Source organism: Balaenoptera musculus, chromosome 7 (assembly GCF_009873245.2).
Source record: "Balaenoptera musculus isolate JJ_BM4_2016_0621 chromosome 7, mBalMus1.pri.v3, whole genome shotgun sequence".
Lineage (NCBI taxonomy): Eukaryota > Metazoa > Chordata > Mammalia > Artiodactyla > Balaenopteridae > Balaenoptera > Balaenoptera musculus.
In genome coordinates this window covers 66,562,860-66,575,068 of record NC_045791.1, presented here as the reverse complement: position 1 = coordinate 66,575,068, position 12,209 = coordinate 66,562,860, and the positions used below count along the sequence as shown (strand labels likewise).

Below are 12,209 nucleotides of genomic sequence, written 5' to 3'. Positions count from 1 at the left end.
TCATGTGTTTGTTGGCAATCTGTATATCTTTTTTGGAGAAATGTCTATTTAGGTCTTCTACCCATTTTTGCATTGGGTTGTTTGCTTTTTGATATTGAGCATGAGCTGCATGAGCTGCTTATATATTTTAGAGATTAATCCTTTGTCAGTTGCTTCATTTGCAAATATTTTCTCCCATTCTGAGGGTTGTCTTTTGGTCTTGTTTATGGTTTCCTTTGCTGTGCAAAAGCTTTTAAGTTTCATTAGGTCCCATTTGTTTATTTTTGTTTTTATTTCCATTTCTCTAGGAGGTGGGTCAAAAAGGATCTTGCTGTGATTTATGTCATAGAGTGTTCTGCCTATGTTTTCCTCTAAGAGTTTTATAGTGTCTGGCCTTACATTTAGGTCCTTAATCCATTTGAAGTTTATTTTTGTGTGTGGTGTTAGGGAGTGTTCTAATTTCATTCTTTTACATGTAGCTGTCCAGTTTTCCCTGCACCACTTATTGGAGAGGCTGTTTTTTCTCCATTGTATATTCTTGCCTCCTTTATCAAAGATAAGGTGTATTATAAAAATATAAAGAAGTAGGATTTTTCCTTGTCCCATATATTAAACTTAACCACAAATTGTTACCATGGGAATAATAGTAACATTCACCTTAAGAAGCAAGAGGCAGTAAACAATGAACAAAATAACTTTCAAATTGGTACTTTGAGAAGTCATAGAAAATAGATATTTTACTGTAATTAAAATAGGATGTTTTATTTAATAAAACAATTTTTTCATAGGGGATTGGTTTTTCTACTCTTGCAGAAATCATTAACATTATTAAATACATACTGTTTTTATAATAAAACACTCATGAATATTGCTTCCCTGAGATAAATGCAAGATGCTTTAAGATGTGAAATGATGTTACTGTTCATTTTTGCCGCTATGGTAATATATAGTTGCAGGGGAAAAAAATGGGGAAATTGGAGCTTTGCCCTAAAAAATTCAAGCCCAATATATCTTGCAATCATCATAATTTTGAAAATAATTTATTGCTTTTCTTTACAGAGTATGCATGTAAACAAGGCTTGTAATGTAGATCACAGTGGTACAACTTTTGTGACAGCTATGTTTAGCCTGGTTTGGAGCACTATCAAAGAATGGGTATTAGACTTTTTCAAAAGCCTCTCCAATCCCTGAACATGTATTTCCTGTCTGCCTCTGCACTATTGGAGTCATTCCAATGCCTGGAAGAAAAATAAGAGACACAGTGGTGGAGAATGTCATACCTAATACAGATATTAATTTCAGCATAAGAATTCAGGAACTTCTAAGTATAGCCATGAAAGCTTCCATACCCCTCAAAGCTTCCCCATTCTTTAAAAATTGAAACCATTCTAATGAAGCAACAAAGTATACTTAAATGAGACTGCACACCTGAAAAATAAGAAATATTTTTAGATCTTTCCTAAATGTTGATACACATAAGCTTAATAAAAATAATTAAACCAAATTTTTGCCATAATATTTTGGACTTCCAAACCAAGGGTAAAAAAACCCAATATCTTTTATTCTCCCAGTTCATGAAAGAGCTGATAGTTAATGCCCTACTAATTTACTATGAGAAATTTAGAATTTGAAATTCCAATAGACACAATGTATGACAACAGTTGTAACTCCCTTATTCTAAATGTCACAGTAGATATAGTATAGTTGTGGATAAAGTTATATTTTACCTTTTATCTTTATCTTTTCATGTTTACTCCTTAAATAACTTCAACTTAACCATTTATATTTTTAATTAACATAATTAAGTTATTCACAAAAAGGAATATTGCTTTCTGACATTTTTATAATTTCTAGAAAAGCCAGATTTCTGCTTTTTGGAAGAAGATGCTGGAATCTGTCGAGGTTATATTACTAGGTATTTTTATAACAATCAATCAAAGCAGTGTGAACGCTTCAAGTATGGTGGGTGCCTTGGCAATCTCAACAACTTTGAATCACTGGAAGAATGCAAGGACACCTGTGAGGACACATGTACGTTCATTTCTCATCTCCTTTTACTTCATTTTATAGGCATTCTTTTTAAAATAAGGCATCCTAGAGGATGTTCAGGCTTACCCAGATTTTGTTGCAGCCATGCAAATGAAGATCCACTGTAGTCACTCTTAATCTGATAGAAATTAGTCACCATGTTAGTTTATTTAAGAAACAGAGAATTAAGAAATTTATAGTGGAAATTATTTCCATAGAAATTGTCTTTAGGTTACATTATTTAATTTTCCTTTCTGAGAATACTGTAGTACAATTTAGGCACAAGAGTAGGACTGCTGAAATCCCTTAGGCTTATAACAATTTGAGAGCACGTGGTTCTTTGGAAACTACCACCTAAAATCAGTCAGTTTTATCTGACCCTAAAATTAATTAAAGGAGTGACTTAAACATTAATTGTTACCTTTTTTGTTTTGACAAAGAACTTTGACAAAGTTACTCGTGGAAATATTATCGTATAAGATATATATATAAAGATATAAAGATATATAAAGATATATATATCTTATATATATAAGAGATATAAAGATATATAAAGATTCACTGTTCACTAATTTAACATACCAATGTGAATAAAATTTCTAGACATCTACTTTTCTTAACACAACTTCTGTGCTTTGCTTTATGTGCACAATTATGAGCTTGTGAAAATGTCTTCTATTTTAATTGGCTGTATTTTTTTCCAGTGAATGATTTCCAGGTGGATGATTATAGAACCCAGCTTGGTGCTGTGAATAACGACTCCTTGACTCCCCAGCCTACCAAGGTACCCAGCTTCTTCGGTAAGACTCTCTTTTATTTTAATTGCTGCCAGAAAAATTTTATCATGGTTACAATAGAAATAGAATGTATATGAGAACTATGCTTTTTAGAAAATTATACTTCTTTTGTTATTTAATAATAGGTGTGTTGAAATACTGAGATTCAAAATTGCTTAAGACCTTTTGTCCCAGAAAAGTGATAATTTTCCTAATCTATTTTAAAGTATGCTTTGTAGTAGGCTTTTGATTACATATCCCATGAAAACTTTTACATGATATTTAACTCTGCACGAAATTTATCTTATAAAATAATGCTAGGAATTATCAACCTCAGTATCTAATTGTAAATCATTGTAATGGCAGCAGTGTGTCAAAAGCAGCCTAAAGTGCTGTTAAATTGAGCATAGCATTGGAGAAGGTCTCTGGTGTTAGTCACAGGACAGATTAGGAATTCGGTGACTAACCATCCATGAGCCTATGTCACTCTGAGAGAATTTTATTTTGGATGTATGCAGAACACTTTTCTGGACTCTGTCCTGTCAACATATTTGTCAAATTTAAACAAACATACAGGAAATATGCTCACAACAATGCAGAGCTGGGAAAATAGTGAAAATACTGGAAAACATAACCAGACACCACAGATATCTAGACAGAAACAACCTAAAAGTAGAAAGTTAATGGGATGAATGTAAGGTTCTTTCTAAATTTAAAAAATCACTAGTGCTTATTCAGAAATTGGAGATTTTGCTTATAAGCAGTCCGTATAAGTGTTAAACGTAAAGTTGGCATGTGTTGAGAGTTCTGTGGCTATTAAAATTGCAGCCTTAGGGTAAAAAGAGACATAGTGTCTGGGGCACAGGTTCTCTGCCCCAGCCATGTGTCAGAATTGGATGGGGTTCAGAACCAGAATGTCTTTGAGCATCTTTCTTTACAAAAAACAAACAAGCAAGCAAAACTTCTGCCCAGATGGATTTAAGGGACTGCAAATGTTGACTGTGATTTATCTAGAATGAGGAATATAGTCCTACATTGACCTGATGATGTCTGTGGACTTGCTTCAGCCCTGAATGCCATACCTTAGAAGTCACTGGACTGAGACTTAGAAGGACTGGAAAGTGTAAGGAGATGTGAGATCTAAGAGAGAGCATTATATATACTCTCAGTACTTGAAACACTGTCATGTGAAAGGAAAATTAAATTCTGTACATGCCTCACTCAATCTTCTCCATTTCAGTCTTCCCTGTCCACATCCCCCTGTTCCTTATCTCCCTCAACCCAGCCTAAGAATCAGAATTAATAAATGAAATCTGAAGTACAAATTTCTTTCTGTAAAGTGTTTATTTTTAATGTGAGGTCTTCAAAAATGAATGAGTGCTTCAGTGACTAAATTCCCCAAATTGTAGGCATTCAAATAGTGTTCCAATAGTACTTGCAGTGTCATAAAGAGCATGCAAAATTTCAGAGGGAGTTGGTATATTCAAAATGCCTTCAGGTCTTTAGATTTTATAATTAGAGCAGTGAAGTATTACATCTGTCACTGCTTGCAATTATATAAATACATTTTATAATAATTTAAGAAAATACAGTTCTATGTTTATGTAAAAACTTGTTCAAGGTTTTAGCAAATGTGTAATGTTCTCTGTGGATATTAGGTTCTTTTGAAAAGATGTAAATCCTTTAAGGTTTTGATGCAGTGTACAGGAATAAGAACATGCCCCACAATACAAACAGAATAGCATTCATTTAAAATTCTTTGTATTAAAAATAATCCTTAGGTATTTGAATATTCCAAAAATATAGCTAGATTGTGTTATTGTTATTAAGTGAAATATTTATAAGTATAATTTTAATGTTTCTCTTTCTGATGATAATAGAAAAACATTTTAGAAATTTTGTTCAATGTTACTGGAAAATGGTTTGGTAATTTTTTTTAATTGCTATTTATTCTCAACCATAATATTGCAAATTAGCATGAGAATATATTTTTTCCAGTGAACCCTCTTTTTTTTTTTTAATTTATTTATTTTATTTTTGGCTGCATTGGGTCTTTGTTGCTGTGCATGGGCTTTTCTCTAATTGCGGTGAGCGGGGGCTACTCTTCATTGCGGTGCGCGGGCTTCTCATTGCGGTGGCTTCTCTTGTTGCGGAGCACGGGCTCTAGGCATGCGGGCTCAGTAGTTGTGTCTCGCGGGCTCTAGAGCGCAGGCTCAGTAGTTGTGGCGCACAGGCTTAGTTGCTCCGCGGCATGTGGGATCTTCCCGGACCAGGGCTCAAACCCGTGTCCCCTGCACTGGCAGGCGGATTCTTAACCACTGTGCCACCAGCGAAGTCCCAGTGAACCCTCTTGACTCAAGATATTTGAATGCTTATTAAGCACAACTGAGGTTTAATTTTCTCCTTTCATTTCCATATTTCAATATTAATAGGCTACATAGGTGACCTCAAATGTTGAAACTTGCCCTTCCTTAAAGAGGTTTTTATAAATGTTTTTTAAGCATGGCCCTGTGCAGAAGTGAGAGCAAATTATTTGATTTTGATTTTTGGTCCTGAATTGTGAGGATCTCCTCGTAGTTACAATAAATATGTGCTCAGTACATGTGGGAGAGAAATAATTCTAACACAGTATCTCTAAATGTATGCAGTTCTGTGTAAGATCTTCAGAATGAAAGACTGTCACAACTGGTTCTTCTTGACTTTCCTGCTGGGATTGGCACTAAAATATAGTGGGTAAGAGAAATGACTCTGAGCCTGAAGACTTGGTCTCAGATCCCATTTCTTTCACTTACCAGCTGTGCAACCTTAAGATAATTCTTAACCTCTCAGAACCTTATTTTTTCCCACTGCAGAATGAGGATGGTAATAATATAGTACTTACCTCATAGGTTTTATTGTGAGGTGAAATCAGTCAATATACATAACTCGCTTAGGACAGTGCCTGATAAACCTATTCAGTGCTACATAAGTATGATTTATCATTATTACCCATGTAATTCAGAGCAATACAAGCTTTAGTTTCCAGGCCTTAGTTTCTCATCTGTAAAACAACTCTTTGTAAGTTCCCATTTGCAGGAAAAGGTGGTATTTCAGCCACTTATAAAATCTCTAATTATTCAAAAAAGTGCTTCAGTACACATACAGTAAAAAAATTACAATTAACCTTTAAAAGAGAATTCACAATAGAACTAAATACATATGTGGAAACTTAAACAGTTCAAATGTGTTTCCTAGAAACAAATTGAGAATATTGGCATGCAGAAGTATCATGGGGCTTTGAAACCAAAAGAATTTTATTTGTAAAATTTTTCTTTATAGTTTTCAGTATTTCCAGCTTTCCAAATTTTCAGAATTCTGCCACCATTTTTCCATTTATTTCAGCTTGAGTATTTGGTAATCTCTTTTAATCACTTCTGTTCTAATCAGTCATTAAATTCTATTGCTTTTTCTGATGAAATGTCCATTCTCATCTTCTCCATTTTCAGTCTAACCTGTTTCATTCAACTATCAATCTTTCATGTTTAGATTATAACAATCATATGTCAACCAAACTGGAATGCTAATAGAAATGAAAGGAGAATGCTAAAAAAAAAAATTATTTATTTAAAATATATACATATAGACAGAAAATTGTGTTTGTCATTTTGGTGGATAAATATTATAGTTTTATTTTAAAACATATTTGAATTTTTTAAAAACACAATATGTTAGAACATGATATACCAAAAAAATAAGCATGAACTAATACTAGCTCAGGCAAACCAGATGTTATAGACATTAGATAGGTAGATAAGGAGGATAAATAAATAGATATCACAGAGGTCAGCTATAACTCAGATATACTACATATATTATTAATGTAGTCATATATCAGGCATAAGTCAACTAAAACATTTTATGTATATGTGTATATATGTATAGACATAAAAGACAGAGATGGAGAATCAGAGAGCTATATATATAACATGTATAAGATATGACCTTTTTTGACATAACTGGCCTACTTAGATATATTCATTATATTAGAGTCAAGCAAATTTACATATTTCTCTTGCTTTATAGAAAAGATTTTTAACTTAATGGATACATTTTTTCCCCTGTGTTAATTTAGCCTCATCCACTTGGCTTAAATTTGTCTGTTATCTGTTAGCTCTCTACCTATTCCAGATTTTGTCTCACTATCCTATAAATAAAAAAGTTTTTTGTCCATTCAGAATAGATATTGTCATTAAACACAAATTATCCACTCTCTTCATTATTATTAAATACAAGTTATCCACTGCTTTCTCCCACCTAAAACTCACTGGCTTTCCTCATCGTATCTAAGCTGCTTTTTTTTTTTTTTTTTTAATTTATTTATTTATTTTTGGCTGTGTTGGGTCTTCGTTTCTGTGCAAGGGCTTTCTCTAGTTGCGGCGAGCGGGGGCCATTCTTCATCGCGGTGCGCGGGACTCTCACTATCGCGGCCTCTCTTGTTGCGGAGCACAGGCTCCAGATGCGCAGGCTCAGTAGTTGTGGCTCACGGGCCTAGTTGCTCCGCGTAATGTGGGATCTTCCCAGACCAGGGCTCGAACCCGTGTTCCCTGCATTGGCAGACAGATTCTCAACCACTGCGCCACCAGGGAAGCCCCTAAGCTGCTTTTTTACCACCATAAGGAAGACTTCTTCCTCTCTCTTCCCCCTGGCTTTTTATTTTGATTCATTTAATATTTATATTGTTTGATGTGTCAGCTCTGCCTCACTGACTAGATTACAAGTTTTTTGAAGGAAGAGACCATGGATTATATATTTTGTAGACTTCCCTCCCCTAGTGTTTATCCCACTGTTAGGCACAGGATAGAAGACATATTTTTTTTATTTCTTAATTTTGTAATCCACAGTTACAACAGAAAGAACAAATGACGGTTGGAAGAATGCTGATCACACTTACCAAGTCTTTCTGAACATCTGCATTCATGCATCCATATTCATTTTAAGATTACACAGAATTTTATGCATATGTTAGTAATTGTTTTTTGGTATTTCTTTAATATTTATATGGTATATGTGATGCCTTCCATAGGATACTATTAATAAAGTTTTAATATTTATATGCATAGAGTTAATATATTCCTCTCAATATATCTCTTTGATAAACATCTAACTAGCAAAGAAAAACTAATGTTTTCAAGTGTTCATGTTGGTACTGGGCCTTCTGAGTGGACTTGACTCATTCATGAAAAAAGTGGATTATCCTTCTGCTGTTCATAGCTTCCTTTGCTTCTGTATATCAGCTCTTAATAGCTGCCTTGGAACTACACCAGCTATATGATATTTTGGAAAAAAAACTTTGAGTAGACTTCAAAAGCCTATTGCCAACCCAGTCTGGTACTTGCTAGTTAAGAAAATGAACATCTATATACCTGACCTAGTCCCATGTGGCTTCCTGGCAGCCTCCAGGTCAAGGGAGAATGATTGGATGGTATTCTAAAGGCCATTTGGGTACTTGGAACTCTATCTCTCTCCTGACTGTGTTCATTGTATGACCTAGTGGCCGGATTCCATATATATGTGAAAAAAATGGGTAGAAAAGAAAAACACACACACACACACACACACACACACACACACATACACACACATCTTTTAAAAAATTTTGGTTATCATTAGCCTTCTGGAAGAGGTGTTATGCTCAGAAATTGCCTGATTGACACCAAACACCATTACTGATATGGTCAATTTACAGACTTGCAAGAGAATGTTGTCACCTATTCGACCTCTTGTTGAAGATGTGGTTACATAAAGGAGAATATTACAACCATGGAAATTTTTTGGAAAGAAAATAACTTCCATCAACTAAAGAGTTACACACTTAGCTGTATACCACAGTTAATCAATCACTAAGCAGTGTCAACAATTCTGGAAAACCCCACTCATCAACAACCCACTTCCATAGTCCTAGAGAAGTATCCTGTTTTTCATACTATGTTCTCAAACCAAGAAGCACAGAAACTTCCCTCATAATCTAAATATTCCTGCACGGTGAATCAGGTACCTTGAAGCTGGCTTTACAAAAATTAATAACAACTTGTGGTAAGGATTCATCAGACCTACTATTTCCTGGCAGGAGAGCTGGTGAGAAACAAAAATGTAGCACTTCATCTCTGCCAAGAGTGCTGCCGTCTGAATATAGTCACTCTAGGTGACCACTGACTACTTTTGCTAATCCTTTTCTTCCTGGACCATCTCTGGTTTTAACAAGGATAAATTTTTTGCCCCAGTCATAAGATTCCTCCAGAGAAGTGTTTCAAAATATACGGATACCTTTAAAAGAGAAAATTCACAGACCTCCATTTTGAAAACCAAATTATTTTGAATGACATTAATTTTATATGAACAAGTAAGATGGTAGGAATAAACTTTTTTGGCATGTGACCATTACACAACTATAAATCAAAACTTATTCACAAATGAATACAATACAAACTACAAACTAATAAATTAATAATACTAATTCATTGATTTATTTGATGGCACATGTTTTTTTGCTAAGAAGGAAAAATCCCTATAATATGATTTTGGTGTGGACTGCTATAGGACATGTTAGGAATGAGATAGGAATAGGTTAGAAAACCCTGTGCTACTCTATGTTGCGTGTAAGTCTTTGCCCTTTTTCTATTTGAATGCTGGACAATCTTTGCAGGAATGAATTTGAGAAGCATTGATATAAAATGTGTATTTTAGGAAAATGCCAACTTTATCTTTCCTAGGGACACAACAGAATGAGGTTTCTAGTTTTCTATCACATCTTAATGCTATTAAATGGATCCAACTGGCCAGTGCAAATATGATCAGAGAGGGCATAAAATCCTGGAACTTTGGTCTATTTCTAGAATCTGCCCAGGTTGAACATGCCAACTCAATAATTCTCGCCTTCAAATGTTTGAGCTCTCTGAATACTGTTTGGCTCAGCACTGTTTCTCCCAAAACTTGTTTTCAGCCTCCTTGTTTGATGACCTGTTTTGATTAGGTATCTTTCTCCTGTTCAAACTTGATAAATTCCAACTCCACTCATATAACTGAGGGTAAGAAGCTTCTAAGACATACTGAATCTGAGCTTCAAAGAAGAGAGACTTTGAGAATGAAACATAAAGGATAAGTTGTGACAACTTTCATTTTACCTGATAATTATTAAAATATATTTGCTCAGTTATTTTTATTTTCTAGTTAGTTTTCAGAAGATGTATCATAGTGGTTAAGAACATTGGCTTTATGGGCAGAAAGATGTTTAAATTCCAATTCTGCTATTGTAGACTCTCTCTGTGGCCTTGAAAAAAATTACACAACTTTCAGCCCCAGGTTCTTCATTTGTTACACGTGAAGAGTAATAGCTCATAAAATTTCGGGGAAGATTGTAATGACTTATCTTAACCCAGTGTTTAGCACAAATAAGAGCTCAAAGGTATTAATATTTGAATTTTTCACGATGGTGGTATCAGTGATTATCCAGTATCAACAGAGGTTTAAAGCAGGAAAAAATAAAATAATCAGGGGTATCATTTGTATGTACTTTATTAGTAATAATTTTTAATACAACTAAAGTATGTAACCTTGATTTGAAGTGTCTGTATTTAATATACTTAATACTATGATTACCTGAAATAACATAAAGCACTTGTAAAATTCAAACATAATTATAAAATACCAATACGTGTTTCGTGTCTTTGGGTCTTATTTCTAATCAGAGGACTTGCAAACCTGTGTTTCCAACTTTATCTTATGACTTTAGGTACAGATCTGTTATATTTCTAAATTTCGATTCAGTTCAATAATAATTGAGTGCCTTCTATATGACAGGATTTGTCATGCAGACTGGGAGTCTAATAATAATAAATAAGAGGGTGGTTTTGTCTTTTACAGGCATGCCTGAGAAATAGGGGCATGCATAGATGAAGGGAGGACAGAGTCATGATGTTGTACTTGCATTGAAGGTTTGTCAAAATTAAAATTTTCTGTCTTCTCAAAACCTGGGTTCCATCTTCTATCTAACGTCTGGGACTTGTTTGCCTAGGTGCTGGCTAATCCATAGGCACAGTTCACAATTCCATCTTCATTCAGGGAATTTTCTAAGTAAAGCCACATTGAAAGAAAGCCATGATAAAATGACAAATTTTGAAACTATTGACTATATTTTATACTCTAATTATATTTCATAATACATTAGAAATATTCCATCTTCTAAGTCAACCAGTCTAGAGGTATTAGAATTACCTTCTCTCTAGCTGTCTCACTACCCGCATTCACTCTGGTGCTTAATTTTAGCCATTCCCACTGTAACTGCTTTAGTTAGGGTTATCTTATATTCTCCTCTATTGCAAGTCTCCTACTGGATTTAGCTGACACATGCCTGGTTGTGTTTGTTTCACGCATAAAGATTGATCAGAATTTGTCTCTTTCATCCTTCTATATGTTCAGTCATTTATTAATGTCTACATCATAAAAACCAAATATATTAGTATTCAAGGACCTTCTTAATTTTGTCTAAATCTGCTTTTCCAGCCTTGTGTCCCACTATACTCTCCATGCACTCCACTCTTCAGATAGCTTGGAGTTTGCGAAGTACCTCAACAAACCAGGAATATTCGGACCTGTGCTTTCCTTCACCTATATTCTCTCTACCTCCTTTGCTTATTAAAATTTCATTCCTCCTTGAAAGCTGACTTTCAGGGACTAAAGGGACTAAATAAGCATTACTTTTCACCTTTTACTAAAATCTTATAGGGTTTGCAATGTTGCAGATATGAAGTTTTTCTAATGTATTATAAGGTATAATTATCTTAGTATAAGTTTACTCATAAGAGTCTCATAATTTGTGATTTTACTATGGCTTTCTTCCTTTATGGCTTTATTTAGAAAAATCCCTGGATGAAAATAGTTTTGTGAACTTTGTCCATGGAATAGGCAGTATCTAGGCAAGGAAATCCAACCGAATAAATATCTACCTAATTTCCCTTCCTCCTTTTTAATCTGTGGGGCTTCCTTGTCTGGGCAAGTTTTCTGACAGTCTATTTCCCCATGACCTTTCAGTTTCAAGTGCCCTGGCAGCTTACCTTTTACATTTCACCCTCAGCTAAGTGGCCCAGTACACACAGAAAAAATAAGTTCTATAGTGCTTGTTTTCCCATTCCCTGCCCTCTTTTCTATATGGTATGTCAATTTCTACCCATTTAACACCAGTTCTACCTAGTGAATGGAGATACATGCTTTCCCTGTAGTACAAATTTACTATTTGTAAATAGTAAATTTACAGGTGACAGGTTTATTCTTCATTCCTAATCAGAAATAGATTCTAATCTCTAGCCTTTCTTTGTGACCCCCATAACACTGGGATCCCCCTAAAAATATTTTTATTATATAATATCTCTAATATTTATTATATAATATATT

General features: G+C 34.3%; 1 protein-coding gene across 4 annotated transcripts in view; it reads left to right on the top strand.

Moving 5' to 3' along the window:
* The window catches only part of TFPI (tissue factor pathway inhibitor), a 70,018-nt gene that overhangs the window by 48,262 nt on the left and 9,547 nt on the right, over nt 1-12,209 (top strand). For 3 of the 4 annotated variants that reach the window (XM_036858583.1, XM_036858584.1, XM_036858582.1), the window contains 2 exons: nt 1,834-2,010; nt 2,712-2,807. In XM_036858583.1, the coding sequence (XP_036714478.1) occupies nt 1,834-2,010; nt 2,712-2,807 (273 nt within the window). Of the gene's footprint in view, nt 1-1,833; nt 2,011-2,711; nt 2,808-7,663; nt 10,446-12,209 lie in introns of those variants that run through there. The other variant, XM_036858585.1, reaches the window with a different exon arrangement.